This window comes from Capricornis sumatraensis, chromosome 20, assembly GCF_032405125.1.
Source record: "Capricornis sumatraensis isolate serow.1 chromosome 20, serow.2, whole genome shotgun sequence".
Classification (NCBI taxonomy): Eukaryota; Metazoa; Chordata; class Mammalia; order Artiodactyla; family Bovidae; genus Capricornis; species Capricornis sumatraensis.
Genome location: NC_091088.1, coordinates 52,441,313 through 52,460,284, shown reverse-complemented (window position 1 = coordinate 52,460,284; position 18,972 = coordinate 52,441,313). Strand labels below are relative to the sequence as shown.

Here is an 18,972-nt window from a genome sequence, read left to right as displayed (position 1 = left end):
GTCCTTTTCAAGATTTCTGATAGAGATCTGCAGAGTTCAGATAAGCCAGATCTGGAAGAAGACAAAGCAGCAATAAAACCAGAGGTGCTTCAGAGCTCCCCCAAATGACTTATGTTAGCTTTATGAGTTTTCCTCTTGCATTCCTGCTTCCAAAATACTCCTCACCATGCTCATATTCAAACTGGAGGAGAGCACAGGGAGTCGAAAGAAATCTAAGCTTTGATGTGTGCACATGCTTTGTCTCATCCCACTCTCTGTGACTCCATGGACCTTAGCCCGCCAGGCTCCTCTGTCCGAGGGATTTCCCAGGCAAGAATATTGGAGTGGGGTTGCCATTTCCTATTCCAGGGGATTTTCCCAACCCAGGGATCCAACCTGCATCTGCCTGGCAGGCAGATTCACCACCCAGACACCTGTGAAGCCCATGTGTTAAGAATACTGCCTATAAAAGAAAGTCCCTGACTGATGTCTTTTAGGCACTGACAGCAGTCTCATGACTGCTTCCTTTCACAGCATCCTGGCAAATGCATTTATTTTGCTTCTGAACCAATACTTTGAGCCAAGATGCTTATGAAGTCCTCCAACTGCTACTAGATCTTCTTGTCCTACTAGTCTAACTGTGCAGGTAACATCATCAAAATAAAAACTATAAGGCATAAATCTTATTGTATGAAATCCATGCACCTCCATAGAGACCTCATAGCTATATTCTGGATGTAACTTGACAGTGTTTGCTATCATTAGATCAATATCTTCCCCTCATGATGGACTGGGCTTCCCAAGTGGCGCAGTGGTAAAGAACCCACCTGTCGATGCAGGAGACACAGGAGACATAGGTTTGATTCCTAGGTTGGAAAGATTCCCTGGAAGAGGAAATGGTAGCCTTCTCCAGTATACTTGCCTGGAAAATCCCATGGACAGAGGAGCCTGGTGGGCTACTGTCCATGAGGTCGCAGAGTTGGACACGACTGACTACACATTACTACTACTGATGCTGCTGCTGCTAAGTCACTTCAGTCGTGTCCAACTCTGTGCAACCCCATAGACAGCAGCCCACCAGGCTTCCCTGTCCCTGGGATTCTTCAGGCAAGAACACTGGAGTGGGTTGCCATTTTCTTCTCCAATGCATGAAAGTGAAAAGTGAAAGTGAAGTCGCTCAGTTATGTCTGACCCTTAGCGACCCCATGGACTGCAGCCCACCAGGCTCCTCCATCCATGGGATTCTCCAGGCAAGGGTACTGCCGTAGGGTGCCACTGCCTTCTCCGACTACTGATGATGGATTACTAAGTAGAGTGGGAAAGATGTAAGTATACATAATGATGAGATTTGGTATACTGTTGCAATTACTAACATAGGCTTTGCTGTCAAACTTCCAGGATATAAATCTCAGCTCTCATAGTTATCAAATTGTGTTACCTTAAACATTCTTTGCAGTCTTAGAGTCCTCCTATAAAAAATGGTGATAACTATAGATTCTATCCCAAAGAATTGTTATGAGTATTAAATAAGACTCTACATATATATGCACTAAAGTTGCAAAAAAGAATACTACATACTTCTTCCCACAATTATTAAAGAAAATTCTCTTCTGCTTTCTTTATTCTTCCACAAAAAAAATTTGAGCTTCTCAGCCCCACTCTTCTTCATAATGCTAATAAATTTCAAAACTTCAGGTTGGTAGGCAATTCCTCTTGAATAACAATTTACAAAAGGACAGACAGTATGAGGATGGATGAAGCACACATGGCAAAATCCTCATAATTTTTGGATCTGGGTGATGAGGAAAAACATGGAATTACGATTTAATAATAACAATTAAATCTATTGAGCATTTATGTGTCAAGCATTATCTGAGGACTTTACATATATTAATTCACCTATTCAAAGCAATCCTATGCAGTAGGTTCTATTATTATCCTCCTTTTACAGATGAAGGAATAGTGGTGCAAAGAGATGAAATGAACTGCCCCAACTTCACCCAGTTCTAAGTGGCAAATTAGGATTAGAATCCAGGTAATTCAGCTCCATAACTCATCCTATTGCCACTATACTAAACTCCCTTTCATAAGATCACATAAATATGTGATCTGAAACACACACAGGCTGTCAAAAACTTCAAGTCACTCGTCAAATTTCTATACTGTTTTCCTTCCTTCCCACTATTTCCCTTCTCTTGTTAACACAGATTTCTCTGTTAAAAATCTATCACCTTGAAACTCCTAAAGGCTAAGACTGAAAAGCTAAGTCTTTGTCACCAATCAAACATTCTCCTATCTTTTCCTGCTTTTGACCTCAGGGCAGTGGAAAACATCAAGGTTACCTAGGGTATGATTCCAATTAAACTGTAATCTTCTCAATAAATGACAGCCTAAAATAATGCTATGCAGTTAGCCTCCCTGTATGACCTGCAGATCATTTAAACTATTAGAAAGCAGCAGCTCACAGGCGGAATTAAATGACTGCCAAGTGCTCATCTGAATAGCCAATGGAGAGGAAGAACAAAATATCAGGCCAATGGGTAGGATATTAGTCAAAGCCTAACCAGCTAAAGACTACCTGGAATAAGCCTGCAGAGTCCAACAAAATAGGACTGACTCAAGAGAAGGAGGAAATTCCTCCGAATGTGACAGAGGATAGGGATAAGAAAAGCCCCTCTGTAAACAGCTGTGCTCCAACTGAAGGATTCTGAGGCTGTGGGGAACCATTCTGGAATGACCGCTGCTACTGAAGTGAGAGAACAAGATAGGCAAGGACTAACTGGAGACTGAGTGCTATTAGTGAAGTGAGGGTAATTTAGCAAGCGGGTATCTACCGAAATAAAATAAAAACAGTCAAGGCAGGTCTGGAGCAACACTGGTAAGAAAGCTATAAACTCTCAAAAAGGGAGTCTTTATGGCGTTTTACAACTGCTGCCTGACCTGTGCAGTAGCAACGTTTTCTATTAACTGTGTAGTTGGTTTTGTCTGTCTTTTCTCTCTCAACAAGAGGAACGGCAGGATTGCTTTTTGTCTTAGTCTGACCTATTTTCACTTCTTACAAGTATCCCCGGGTCTAGAAAAAGAATTGAAATTACACTTCATGGAACAAAGAGGAAACATCATATAGATTTCCTCCTTTCTAAAGATTGGGGGACGGTGACGGGAATCGACGCAGTGAGCCTTTTTCCCAAGCTCAGCCGGGCCAGACTAAGGACACACCCCCGCTACGACCCTCGCTCCCACCATCCATCACACACACTACCCGATGGAAATAAGAGGGAGCCTGGGGTGAAGCTGTGCCTTCCCGGCATCGGAGAGAATGGCCGAAGTACAATGGCCAGGGCTGGAGCTGTCTCCGAGTTCAAGAGCGCTGCCTTGGGAGGGAGCTCTTGTTAAGCTGTGATTCTGAGAGCTGTTGTTCTGCGTCTTTTTGTTACAGGCCTTCACTGTGGGGTTCGTAAATCTAACTCGGAGCCATTCTGGGCCGCTGCATCTGCGCGGCCCTGAAGCAGGAGGACAGAGGACGCAACAGAGCACCCAGTGTCCGGGCAGCGTCACAAACTACAGTCACTGCAGCCGGGTGCACACAGAGACCGCGCCGCCCCCGCGCCGCCCCCGCGCCCATTTCCTCAGTGCACGAGACCAACTCACCTCTCCGAGCCGAAACCAGCAAGGAAGCCGGAAGGAAACTAGGCGCAGAGGCATGTGGGAAATGTAGTCCCGGGTAGGGAGGGCCTGGTCCTCGCCTTAACGGGCTGCGTGGGATGCGCAAGCGCGGGCGCGAGTGGGCAGGGCGGGAGCGCGCCGTGGACCTCCCAGCTTGGGGTTCAGCTGAAGCGGCACTGGCTTCGAGGCTGCACGGGGGTGAATGAGGCGCTCGCTGCCCGCTTGGGTTTGAGGTGTCTGCGGAACTGCTACTTGGGTTTACAGAGACGTCTTGGCACTAGCAGTGCCTAATACATGTACTAGACATACGGCAGGTGCTCTTATATATATACCCAAGCAGGACGTAGGTACATCAAGTCTCAATATCCCCAAACTCTTAGCAGAATCTGGACACACAGAGGTTGCTCGCGCTCTGTTTCCCTTCCCCACTTCCTCCTCTCTTTAGGTTTTTTCCCTTTTTCCCTCCTGCACTTGTGAAGGTATAATTCTATAAAAGCCTACTAGGTTAAGGGGGTTGATATTGTCATTTATATATTGTTTGTCCTTACCGATTAAAAAAAAAATCTAGTTCTAGTAATTACTGAGATAGGGTGTCTATTTCTATTAGTACCACCAGGTTTTGCTTGAAGCATTTTCAAGCCCTGTTAAGTGCATGCATTTATGACTGTTTTCCTGATGATGAGGTCTGAAAAGTAAACATTAGGAAGGGTGTCCTCAGATGAGTAATAATTGAATTTGTCCTGTGCTGAGTTCATTCAGGAAAGAAACTGGATAAGCCTGCTGGGGACCACACTGCAGCATCCTTCTCATCTTAAAATGTTTATGTATTGGTTCATAGAAGAGTTTTTCGTCTCTCAAAAAACTTCAGGAAATATCTGAAAATATCTAGGCTTATCTTAAATCTCACTTTTTTAACAGTTAAATGTATATAGAGTAGAAGATAAATGAAAATTATGGTAGTGGATTTGTCTCTTTCTACTTTTAGTTCATTTTGGTTTTGCTTCATGTAACAATATTTTAAAGCTGTTAGTACAGTATATGCATATTTATGATTGTGTGTCTTCCTAATGAATTGACCCTTCTGTTATGAAACATTTCTATGTCTCTTGTCTTGACATCTGTTTTTTTTAGTACAGTCACTCTGGGCTTGCCAGGTTGTGATGGTGGCAAAGAACCCACATGCCAATGCAAGAGATTTTAAGAGACTCATATTGGATCCCTGGGTCAGGAAGATCCCCTGGAAAAGGGGATTGCAACCCACTCCAGTATTCTTGCCTGGGAAATCCCATGGACAGGGGAATCTTGTGGGCTACAGTCCACAGGGTCATGAAGAGTCAGACACGACTGAGACTGGTACGCACCCAGGTACCCATTGCATTAAAAATGTATGATAAACTTCACTGAAGAGTATGGGGGGAAAAGAAGCTGATCTAAGTAACTCTGGAAATGAGTAGAAACTGTAAGTCTAGAGACAAATGTACATAAATGGTGTCTGGGTAAACAGTCTGAAACCACTACATGTATACTGGTATTAAACAAACAAATAGATGGATGAAAGACAATGAAAGCCAGGTTTTTCAGTCTTGGAATGGGAGATTCCAGACCACCAAGCAGGGAAGGTAAGAGGGTTCTGGTCACCAATTACAATGTGTGTGAAGAGTTTTCCACACACCACCAAGCAATTTTTGGACACCAGCTGGATGTCCTACAATTCAGCCCAATTCAGACACCATTTACTCAGAGATAGCATCAGATTGCACAGGTTGAGGGCTTGGTCCTGTAAGATTGTTCACCCCCATCACTTTAGATGTGAATTGTAAGCCCAGATTGTTACCTGTGTTTCTGACCAGTTGGTTATGTTCTCACAACCCCTCAAATTAATCAGTCCCTCAGGTTTGATTAATTTGCTGCAATGGCTTACAGAACTAAGGAAAACTGTTTACTTACTAGATTACCAATTTATTATGAAGGATATTAAAGGATATGAATGAACAGCCAGATGAGATATGGAGGGGAAAGTTATCATGGAGTTTGGGGCCTACGGGGCACAGTGACACATTGATGCATTCTGATTCCCTAACCTAGAAGCTCTCTGAACCCCCTCCTTTTGGGTTTTTATGGAGGCTTCATTACATAGCCCAATTTCTAGCCCTTCTCCATCCCCAGAGGTGGGACGGTGACAAAGGAGAGAAAAAGAGGGTCTGAAAGTTTCAACCTCTAGTCACATGGTGGACTCCACTGGCTACCGGATCCCATCCTTGGGTGCTTTCCAAAAGTTACTTCTTGGGCTTCTCTGGTGCTCCAGTGGTTAAGAATCCATGTGTCAATGCAGGGGACACGAGTCTGATCCCTTATCCAGGAGCATCCTACATGCCACTGGGCAACTAAGCCCATGAGCCACAACTACTGAGTCTGCATACAGCAACTACTGAAGCACTAGAAAGAGCCTATGCAGCAATGAATTCCCAGCACAACCAAAAGTAAATAATTTTTTAAAGGCTGATATCATCAGTGATATGTTGATAGCATGTACCTCTAATATGATGTTGTAAGAATGGCAGTTAGTGTGACCTTCTTCCCCCAGATTTAAACCCCTAGTCTAACTAGGAAAAGAACTTTAGACAATTACAACTTTGGGGACATTTTATAAAACTAGCCAGTGCTTCTCAAAACTGTCAAGGACATCAAAAACAAGGAAACTGGGGCTTCCCTGATGGTCCAGTGGTAAACAATCCTCATGCCAATGCAGGGCACACGGGTTTCATCCCTGGTCCTGGAATATCCCACATGCCACAGAGCAACTAAGGTCGTGGGACAAAACTACCAAAGCTCGCGCACTCTAGAGCCCTTGTCTGCAACAAGAGAAGCCATTATGGGAAGCCCGTGCACCACAAGGAAGAGTAGCCCCCGCTAGCTGCAACTAAAGAAAGCCTAAGCACAGAAACGAAGACCCAAAGCAACCAAAACTAAATTTAAAAAAAATCAAGGAAATCCCGAGAAACTCTCACAGTCTTGAGCAGCATAAGGATACAGAGGACTAAATATAATGTATCCTGGATAGGATCCTGGAACAGAGAAGGACATTAGGTAAAAACTAAGGACATTTGACTTGAGTATTGTTGTTCAGTCACTCAGTCATGTGCAACTCTTTGCAACCCCATGCAGCCTGCCAGGCTTCACTGTCCTTCACCATCTTCTGGAGCTTGCTCAAACTCATGTCCATTGAGTTGGTGATGGTATCCTCTGTCATCCCCTTCTCCTCCTACGTTCAGTCTTTCTCAGGATCAGGGCCTTTTCTAATAAGTCAGCTCTTCATATCAGGTGGCCAAAGTATTGGAGCTTCAGCCTCAGCGTCAGTCCTTCCAATGAATATTCAGGGCTGATTTCCTTTAGGATTGACTGGTTTGATCTCCTTGCTGTCCAAGGATGGCGTATGGGCTTCAGTTAATAAGAATATGTTAATGTAAATGTACCATATTAGTGTAGGATGTTAACAAAAGGAAAAACTGAATTCTCATTATTTGGGAACTCAACTATTTTTGCAACTTTTCTGTAGATCTAAAACCATTCTAAAAGAAAAAGCTTATTTAAAATAAAGTATGAGGCCATAGACAAGGAAGCCTGCTGTGATGCAATCCATAGGGTTGCAAAGAGTTGGACACAACTTAGCAACTGAACAATAGCAATTTAAAAATATAATAAAAGTGGAAAACATGAAAGAAAATGACATGTGAAAGGCAGTATCAGAAATTCTAATGCCTAACAAATTCTAAAAGGAGAAACCAGTAATAAGGAAGAAAAGGGAATTTTAAGGAAAAAAAGAAAAAAAGCAGATAAATTTTCATGGGGGTGAAAAAAGACACAAATTTTCAAGTAAAAATTATAAAAGCTAAAATTTAAAGTACTCTTTCTTTTCCCAGGCCTAGTTTTGAAAATGTTACATGCATTAATTATTTCTCAGAACAATCTCTTTGTGTCAGTACTATTTTGATCCTGTGACAGACACAGAAACCCAAAGAGGTGAAGCAACCTGTCCAAAGTCACAGAGCAATTAGTAGAGGAGGCAGAATGCAAACCTGCTTTCTTTGTTAATAAAACTTTTTATTTTGACATAATATGAAACAGAAAAGTTGCAAAAACAGCACAAAGAATTTCTGTATACCCTTCACATAGATTCTATAAATGCTAACATTTACATTTATTTTACAATCCTATTTTTGCCTGAACAATTGGAATTTTATTCAGAAAAGTCGGTTGCCCACATAAGGCTCCTTTCCCCTAAATCCTTCAGTATATACATCCTAAAAGCAGACATTCTCTTTCATAATTTCCATTATTATAATTATCAAAATTATGAAATTTACATGCCTATAATACTTTTAATATTTACCTTATTCAAATTCACAATTGTTCAAATAAAGCCTTTATAGAAAAAATTTTTTCTGGTCCAGGATCATATATTACACTTGCCATGTCTCTTTGGTCTCCTTTAACTTGAAACAGTTCCTCAAGTTTGATCTTTCTTGACAGTGACATTTTTGAAGAGTAAAGGCCAGCTGTAGAACATTGCTTGAATTGCATTTTTCTGTGATTTCCTTATGATTAAATTCTGGTATGCCCTTTGTTAGGAATATCACAGGAGTTGCTCTGTTCTTCTCAATGCATTATAACAGGAGATACAGGATATCATTTTGTAGCACAGTGGTTATGTTAATTTTGATTACTGGTTAAGTGGCTGTCTGCCAGGTTTCTTTACTGTAAAATTACTACTTTCCCCTTGTAATCAATATTTGTGGAGACAGACTTTAAAATGGTATGAAATTCTATTTTCTCATCAAATTTTCACTCACTAGTTTGGCATACATTGATGATTTTTTCTTAAAGTTTCCTTCTTTCTTTTCTGGCTGTGCTGGGTCTTTATTGCTGTGCAGGCTTTTCTCTAGCTGTGGCAAGGGGCTACTCTCTAGTTGCGGGGCATGAGCTTCTCATTGCAGTGGCTTCTCTTGTTGGGGAGCATGGGCTCTATGGCATGCAAGCTTCAGTAGTTGTGGCGCATGGGCTTATATGTTTGATCTTCCTGGACCAGGGATCAAATCTGTGTCCCCTGCATTGGCAGGTGGATTCTTTCACCACTGAGCCACCAGGGAAGCCCCAACATTGATGATTCCTAGCAGAATCAATGATTACTGTGATGGCTGACTGATGGTGATTTTCTAATTTTACCATGCCTTCTATTAATACATTAGTAAGTTGGCATTCTACTATTAAATGTATTATAGTCACTGGGTTAGTCAATGATTTTACTCAATCTGCTACTATCATGACCTATTTTGATGCTCAGATTGCCCAGATTTGGCCAGTGAGAACTCCTTGAAATACTGTAACTTTCTGACATATTTCATCCATTTTTTGAGCACTTCCCTACTTTCTACTTCCACAGAATGTTCCAACCACATCTTATGTTTTCTCTGCTCAGCCTTTTATGCTGTTTCTCCAAGGATTCCTTGTTCCTTGGATCTGGGTGCTGGATATTCTCATTGCTACAAAGTGTAATTGCTTCTATGTTCTTTCTGCTAGAGGGACATACATACACACATTCCTATATGTATTTCTAAATTTATTTTTTTAAAACATCACTTTAAAAAGTGATACTCCCAACTGCGATCCAATACCACAGAATTCATTCTAGCCTCCTCCTCTCCATATTGTAACTCCCTTCTCCAGCAACAATAAATTTGGCTCCTATTTATTTACTCCCATAATACTTTTTTGCCTGATTCTAGAATACATGAATTAGTTTCAGAATTACTAATCTATATAGCTGTGTAAACCAATCCTACTAACTAGAGCTAATTATTTGTTTATGTGTTCTTTTTGTTCTGTCTGTAGCCTGAGGAAATACAGTCAAATTGTCTTCAAAAGTTGCTTGCCTGTCTTTTTTCCCCATTTAGTATGAAGGAAACATTTGTTTTTGCTCATGTTCCAACTTAAGCTCTCTCTTCTGTGATTCACTTAAAAAAACTGAACTATAGTTGATTTACAATATTGTGTTAGTTGTAGGTGTACAGCAAAGTGATTCAGTTATTTATATATATATTTTTTTCAGATTACTTTTCATTAGAGGTCAAGATATTGAATACAGTTCCATGTGCTATACAGCAAATCCTTATCTATTTTATATATAGTGGTACGCACCTGTTAGTCCCATACTCTTTATTACTTTCCCCTTTGGTTGTTACTGACTTTTAAAATTTGCAAAACATTCATATGGTCCCCAAAGTAAAAACACACACACACACACACAAAGAATGTGTCACTTCCCTATCCCCTCATGTACTAAAATTCCCTGTGTATTTGGGTCTATTTATGGAATTCTGTTCTATTTCACTGTTCATGCATGAGTAAGTACCACAGGGTTTCAATTATAGGGACTTTTCAGCATTTTTCATTCTCCTTGGACTAGTATCCCCTTTGAAGCTTTTCTTTTTCAGTGTTAGTCAGGCTATTCTTACATAAAACCTGTATTGCTACCACTATGGGTACTTTATACACTTCAGATTAAAAGATTAACTGAATTGTTCCCCTTCAGTAATTCTCCTTCCCAGTATATTTTCTCTTTGTGACCCTTATCGATATCTGAAGTTTTATAAGTTAGGTACTCACTGGTTGTCTGCTTTCCAGATTTTCTTGGAGATTGGGGATCTTGTCATAAACAAATGTAAAAAGATGCTCAACTACTTATTTACCAAGAAAATACTAAAGCACATACCAGAAATGGGGCTGTAAGGTTGAAGGGGTTGTAAACTGGCACTACAATGATATTCTTTTTTTTGTTTGTTTGATGTGGACCATTTTTCAAGTCTTTACTGAATTTGTTACAATACTGCTCTGTTTTATGTTTTGGTTTTTTGGCTGCAAGCATGTAAGATCCTGGCTACCTGACTAGGGATCGAACTCACACGTCCTGCATTGGAAGGTGAATTCTTAACCCCTGGACTGTCAGGGAAGTTCCCCAACATTCTCTTCTATGGTAATATCTAGTGAGGATGAGAGTGAACATAACCTGTGGCTTACCAATCTCAGAGAAAACCTTGCTTATGAATAGCAAGAAACATATATCCAATAAGATTTTTCAGTGAGAAATTATATGTAACCTAAATATTGACCAATAAAAAGCCTAAATACATATTATGTATTTAGAACAGGGCTAGGGGTTTTCAATTCTTCTGAAAAGCACGTTAAATCCAAAATAAAGCAAGCAGCTGTTTGGACAGCATGCTGTGAGTTGCTTTCCTCACCAGATAACCATACATCTGCCATAATGCTGACATTTCCATCCCTGAAGCCTCTCTTTTTTGGTAAGGGAAACATCTGCCAAAATGAAATTATATCTACAATAGGTATTGGGAATGGGAGTTCTATACTGAAGTATGAGATACATTGCATTAGATAAAATAAAACACTTCATAGTCTTTTGATAGGCACTTAATGTGATTTTTACCCCCTCAAGAAATACAAAATACAGCACTCTCATGCTTTGGCCACCTGATGCAAAGAGCTGACTTACTGGAAAAGACCTGGATGCTGGGAAAGATTAAAGGCAGGAGAAGAGGATGACAGAGGATGAGATGGCTGGATGGCATCACCAACTCAAGGAACATGAGTTTGAGCAAGCTCCCGGAGATGGCAAAGGACAAGGAGACCTGGCATGCTGCAGTCCATGGGGTTGCAAAGAGTTGGATACAACTGAGCGACTGAACAACATGCTTATTAGAGCACAAAATCATTTTCTGTAAGAACCATTAAGTAGCAGTGTCTTGTGGAACATACTTTAAGAAATTTTGAGTTAATGTACTGTGCCCCAAACACTTCTATTAACAAAATGTTACCAGAGAGAAACACACTGACCTGTTAGAAAAATCTAATTTTATTATAGCACCTAAAATACTTGTGTTACATTTTTGTGTAAACACTGTGCACTGTCTACAAATTAAAAGCATTTTTAAATCATGAGTGGGAGAGATTTGCTATTCTAAATGATGAATGATTATTCAGTGACATCTAGCCAGTCTGCCCACTTTAAGCAAAATGTACTTGGAGGTACAAGTCAATATAAGAGTGGCATTAGTTTGACTGAAAAAAAAAAATTTCTTTATTATGGCATTTCTCATTTTCTCCTGTTGAAGGTATTAATTTTTAAGTATTGAATGCCTATTTTTCACAGTAATTTTTGATTCCTTTTATAAAATTAATGAGGCTAACACAAACAACAAAAAGAAGAGAAGCAATCTAAAAGATAACTGGGGCTGGATCATGTCATTTCCCCCAACACTGTCACATTGCTCAAGTTAGAAAACCTAAAATCTGGATGCCTAACTAAATCACAAAAGGTCAGGCCCCAGGTATTCCTGGTAAACCATTTTATGGTTTATAATTGTTTTATTAGACTACTGAGTTCAATTTACTTACCTCTTTTTGGAATGTATGCATGTATCTCAAATGATACTGGTCTAGATTTTGCTTTTTAGGAGTTATCCTCATCTAATTTTATTATTGGGATATTTGCCTTGTAGAATGATTCTGAAAAATTTTGTTAGAGATTATCTATTCTTTAAAACTTTCTTGCCTGCAAAACTATTGACCCTAGTTTTTAAAAAAACAAGAGCATAACTATATTTATTTTCCCTTGCCTACAGATCTCTCACATTATAAAACCTGTTACAAAATCTATAAATTATAAATTGTTTAAAATATAAAATAAATGAAATATAAAGTAGATTGCTCAGGTTTTCTATAGAATCTTGAGTCAACTTTGATCATTTAGGTTTCTCTAAATAGTTCATTCTCCTTATTTTTATACATAATGAAATATATGTATATTACAGTACATTCATGAACTTAAAAACTTTTAAATCTCTTTGATATACATAACTATTCACAATTCCCATACATAAAGCTGTAACTGAATCATTTTTTTCACTCAATAATAACTGTTGATTCTATATTAATGGTCTTTTCAAGGAGAATATTCTTGGATAAAATCTACTAGTTTCTTATTTTACTTATACTTTTAAAAAATTGTATTTTTACCTTTATTGTATGAATTACTTCCTGCTATTTACCTTAATTAAAAAAAAAATGTTTTCTGGGAATTCCCCAGCAGTCCAGTTTTAGAACTTCTCGCTTTCACTGCACAGGGCCTGGGTTCAGTCCTGGTGGGGGAACTAAGATTGCACAACCCATGCAGTGTGGCCAAAAAAAAATTTTTTTTCTGGCTTCAGCTAAATGCTTTTTTTTCAGTACATTTATCGACTTCCTGCTGTGTGACAGGCAAGGTAGGTATGGCAACAGAGTGCTGAACTAATTCTCAAGGCAGGTTTTCTAAATGCATCAAGGTTACTATTTTTCTACCAAGTAGCATTTTAGTGACTTCCCACAAATTTTTACCTGGAGGTATCAAATTATCACTTATCATGAATAGTTTAAAATTTCAGATTTTCTACTGAAACACTTTATTATGGAAATTTTTAAATATATGCAAAGGTAGTAAAAATAGGACAATGAACCCTATGTTCCCATTATTCAAGCTTCAACAATTAGCAACATTTTGCTGATCTTATTTCATCTGTCCTTCCCACTTTTCACTTTTCTTCAGTATTAAAAGCAAATCATACACATGACATAATTTCATGCCTAACAAATGAATTCTTGTTGTTGTTTAGTTACTAAGTCATATCTGACTCTTTTGCAACCCGATGGACTGTAGCCTGCTAGGCTCCTCTGTACATGGGATTTTCCACAAGAATATTGGAATGGGTTGCCATTTCCTTCTCCAGGTCATCTTCCTGACCCAAGGATTGAACCCGTGTCTCCTACATTGCAGGAGGATTTACTACTGAGCCACCTGGGAAACTCAACAAATGAATAAAAATAATTTAATACCCATCTTAGGTTTACCTTTTCACAATAATTTTAAGTTTTTTTAAAAAAATTTTGCTTGTCGGAATCAGGATTGTATTGAATATGTTTTCTTATTCTCTGTATTCTTGATGTTCTGGCATTTAGAGACTTGATCTTGGAGCAACTATCCCTTCTAGAGACAGCAAATTCCTTGACAAATGGCTCCCCTGTGAGCATGCTTTGATATACAAACCAACAAATCCAAAGTTGAAACCCTTTTACCAAACATCTCCTTTAGCAAACTCTCAGACACCAAGCCAATATTCTTCCTGTTCTGAATCACCCCAGAGCCAAGTACTGGACAATTAAGGACCATCGCTGTAGCTCTGAGTCCACAAAATTATTCAATCTATCTAGTCCTAAACTTGCTCAATGTACCTACCTGGCATCACATCACCCATTCCTTCCTGGGAAAACTCAAGTAAAGTTTCTGAGTCATGTGCTGCCCTTTCCTGCCTTCTGCCTCCTAACAGGACTAGCTGTTTCTTCCATGCGGTCCTATATGCATGTGGTGCTTCCTGTTAGTAGAAATCTCTGCCAATAAGCTTCTTCCGTCATGATAATCATTTCCATGTCTTCCTATCTTACCATACCAGATTAAAGCAAATCCGGGGTACATTTTAACACAAGCATCTCAATACATTGCATACACTATATTCAATTAACATATCTCTTAAGTCTCTTTTAATTTGTAAAATTGCTTTTATTGTCTTATCATATATTGGTTAAGAAAGTAGGCCTTTTATTTTGTTAAATTTCTCACATTTTGGATTTGGCTGTTAGCTTTGTGTCATTAATTTGTTCATTTATTTCCCAAGTTTCCTGAAAACTGGTAGGTTTAGAGACCAAATCACACTTCTGAATCAATATTTTGGACAAGAATATGCCACAGGTAGTATTGCATCCATTGCATTGCATCAAGAAGCAATTAGTTCTGCTGATTTAGAGATGTTACTATTGATTACTGGGTTGTCATTCTGCCCCATCCATTAAAATCTTCCTATAATCTTTCACCTAATGGTTTTCATACCCACTGATATCATCAAGATCCACTAATTCATAAGTAAAAAGTGTGATTGCTTGGATTCTATCATTCCTTTGACCTTTATTAGCTAGAATTCTCTAATAATAAAGAACTTTCCTTCCCCAGCTTCTGGTTGTCTTATCTAGTCCCTAAAGGAAATATATAGTTCATAAAGGAAAGGCAAAATAAGTGCTCCATTTTCCTTATTTATTAATAAATGCCCTAATGTGCTCTGTAACTGATCAATACATTTGATCAGAAAAAAAAAGAAGCTAGCAAAGGCTATAGCAATCACAACAAAAGGACACAGGATCCAAGCTGAGGGAATCCCCACTGACTGAAGATAAGATTAATTTGAGCATTTTTTAAAAAGGCTACAATGGATTTTTAAAAAGTGACACAGGACTTAGAAGTGATTTTTAATTTCCAAATAGTTTCTTTTTATCTTATCCTTTAATACTTTATTTAATTGAAGTATAGTTGATTTATAATACTGTGTTAGTTTTAGGTGTACAGCACAGTGATTCAGTTTTATATGTATGTACATATATATATATACACACACATATGTGTATATATATATATACAGTGTATTATATTCACATATATAGTGAATATATATATTCTTTTAAAATATTATTTTCCATTATAAGTTATTATAAGATATTGAATGCAGTTCCCACTGCTACACAGTAAATCCTTGTTCACCTATTTTATATATGGTAGTGTGTATCTGTTAATCCTATACTTCTGATTTATCCCTCCATTTCCCTTTTGATAACCATGCTTGTTTTCTGTTTGTGAGTCTGTTTCTGTTTTGTAAGTTTATTTGTATTATTTTGTTTCCACATATAAATGATACAATATTTGTTTTTCTTTGACTTACTTCACTTAGTATGATAATCTCTAGGTCCATCCCTCCTTTGTTAATTTTAAATCAAATTTATACTGAGGCAGAGAACATACAATTGTAGAATATCTTCTCTTTTTTCCTTGTTTGGGTTTTTTCTGCCATGCCACAGAGCATGTAGTTCCCTGACTACAGATGGAACCCGTTTCCCCTGCAGTGAAAGTGCAGAATCTTAACCACTGGACCACCAGGTGAGTCCCTAGAATATCTTCTTTTTTATGAACAAATTGAAAGAGAACTTACTTTCAAGAATTTTTTAGCAAGAATAAGTTGGAATTTCCCTGGTGGTCGAGTGGCTAAGACTCTACAGTCCCAATGCAAGTGGCCCAGGTTTGATCCCTGGTCAGGAAACTAGATCCCACATGCTACAACAAGAGTTCACATGCTGCAACTAAGAACTGGGGTAGCCAAAAAAATAAATAAAAATAAAAAATATTTTAAAAATGAATAAGTTATCTGGCATTCAATAACTGATGAGTATTGATAGAAGGCATTTCTATATTCATTGTGCTCATAGTCTTTCATATGGATTTTCAAGACAGTAACATAATAAAACAAAATTTAGTAGCTTAAAATAACAACCATTGTATCTCATGATTGTGTGGGTCAGGAATTTGGGTAGGGGCTCAGATGGTCAATTTTTTTGTTCTACATGGCATCAACTGAGGTCACCTGTAGGAACTCAGCTGATGGCTGGTCTGGAGCATCCAAAACTGTTTACTCAAATATCTGGTGTTTTCGTGGGCATATCTGGAAGACAGCACAGTAGAGTGCCTCTCCTTCTCTAGGTAGTCTCAGGGCCTTTTCATGTGGTGTCTTCAGCAGAGTAATAACAGTTTAAGGTCTCAGCTTGAGAGAGTATTCCGAGAGATAAGGTAAAATCTACCAGTAAAATCTGGGTCCAGAAACTAGCACAGCAGTACTTCTACTATTCTACCGCTCAAAGCAGTCAGTTGACCCAGATTCACAGGGAAAGCATGTGGATTTTACTTCTTGTTGGATGGAGTGTCAAATAATTTGCAGCAATTTTTACTCTGCCACAGTATTACAGTTTTATAAATGAAGAAATTATAGTATGGAACAGTTAAGCATCTTGTTCAGTATAACACAAGTAGGACAGTGATGGGCTACAGATGATGATAAATGTCTTCCCCACATTTGTTACATTAATAAGATGAGTTTGTAGAATGAATGGGAAGATTCTCAGATCTGAGTGATGATGGAACACATTAAATTAACACGTTCTGTTAATGATATAAACCCCCTTATGCTAAGTCAGGTGCATGAATGAAGCAAAAGGGACTAATCACTACATTCACAAACTGTTCTACAACACAGGACTGACAAAGCGTTCTCATATTTTTACATTATGAATTTTCAGATGATGGGTAAGGTGTGAATGTTGTCTAAAGGCCTTCTTACATTCCTTACATTCATAAGGTTTCTCACCAGAATGAATTCTCAGATGTTGAATAAGAGATGAATTAAGTCTAAAGGCTTTCCTACATTCCTTACATTCAAAAGGTTTTTCACCAGTATGAATGCTCTGATGTAGGGTAAGTTTTTGGCGCAATCTAAAGGCCTTCCCACATTCCTTACATTTATAGGGTTTCTCACCAATATGAATACTCTGATGTTGTGTAAGTTGTGAGAGTAGTCTAAAGGCTTTCCCGCATTCCTTACAGTCATAGGGTTTAACACCAATATGAATACTCTGGTGTGAAATAAGTTGTGAGTAACGACTAAAGGCCTTCCAGCATTCCTTACATTCATAAGGTTTCTCACCAGTATGAATTCTGTGGTGAAGAATAAGATGATAACCACGACTAAAAGTCTTGCCACATTCCTTACATTCATAGGGCTTCTCACCAGTATGAATTCTCTGATGGAGTGTCAGTTGTTGTCGTACTCTAAAGGCCTTCCCACATTCTTTACATTCATAGGGTTTCTCCCCAGTATGAAGTTTGTGATGTACTCTAAGGCCAGACCCACACAAAAAGGCCTTCCCACATTCTTTACATTCATAGAGTTTGTCAGCAATATTAAGTTTCTGATGTCGAGTAAGATGTGCATACTGCCTAAAGGCTTTCCCACATTCTGTACATACATAGGGTTTCTCACCAGTATGAATCCTCTGATGGAGAGTAAGTTGTCCACGAACTCTGAAGGCCTTCCCACATTCTTTACATACATAGGGTTTCTCACCAATATGAATTTTCTGATGTACTCTAAGTTCTGGGCCACACATGAAAGATTCCCCACATTCCTTACATTCATAGAGTTTTTCACCAGAATGAAGTCTCTGATGTCGAGTAAGATGTGCTGTCTGTCTAAATGCCATCCCACATTCCTTACATTCATAAGGTTTCTCACCAGTATGAATTCGATGATGAAATGTAAGTTGTTGGCGTACTCTAAATGCCTTCCCACATTCCTTACATTCATAGGGTTTCTCGACATAATGAATTCTCTGACGTGAGGAAAGAGATGAGCGTTTTTGGTAAGGGGACATTTTTTGAGATGTGATTTTCACTTGGTTGAAATATTCCTCTTGTCCTTCAAATCTTCTTTTGGACTCCCAATCATTTTTTAAAATGAAGCTCTTAAGGCCATGGGTTTTAATTCTTTCCATTATTTTCCACTGGGATAAGTTTATTTCATAAATGTCATTTTCTGAAGATAACTTCTTGATCTCATAGTTGGTCTCTAAATCTGAAAGAAAACAAGAGCAAACACATGGTTTTTCTTTTTCTAAAAGAAGTACATCTGGACTTCCCTGCTAGTCCAGTGGTTAAGAATCCACCTGCCAATGCAGGGGACATGGGTATAGTCACTGGTCTGGGAACTAAGATCCCACAAGACACAGGGCCACTAAGCTGTGTGCCACAACTACTCAGCCTGTGCTCTAGGGCCTGCAAGCTGCAACTATGAGCCTGTGTGTTGTAGCTACTAAAGCCCATGCGCCTAGAGCCTGTGCTCTGCAATAAGAGAAGCCACCACAGTTGTAGCCCACTCAGTGCAATAAAGAACAGCCCCCTACTCACTGCAACTAGAGAAAGCCCGCGCACAGCAACGAAGACCTAGCGCAGCAAAAAATAATTTTAAAAAATATATAAACTGCAGCAGGTAATATTTTAAAAAAGAAGTAAAATTTCTCTTGTAGAAATAAAAGATAACTGAAGTACTACCCAATGAAATTCTAAAAATTGCTACACAATTTGGGAAAAAAAAAAAAAGGCAACACCAGGAAAATCAAAGTTCATATAGGAAAGTAAGATTGATGATTAAGTAAACATTTTAAATCTGTGGTTCTCATAATTGAGATCATGAATCAGAATCACAAGGGAGCTTTTTATAAATATTACGATTTAGATACCACCTAAACCACATGGATCAGATTCTACAGTCCTAGACAGTAATATATTTAATATTC

The 18,972-nt window shown here is 38.7% G+C and overlaps 1 protein-coding gene across 1 annotated transcript in view; it reads right to left on the bottom strand.

The window, feature by feature from the left end:
• Nucleotides 1-18,972, bottom strand: part of LOC138095962 (uncharacterized) — a 406,275-nt gene that overhangs the window by 205,908 nt on the left and 181,395 nt on the right. Inside the window, 1 exon segment of the mRNA XM_068991959.1 lies at nucleotides 16,906-17,951. Coding sequence (XP_068848060.1) covers nucleotides 16,906-17,951 — 1,046 coding nt within the window.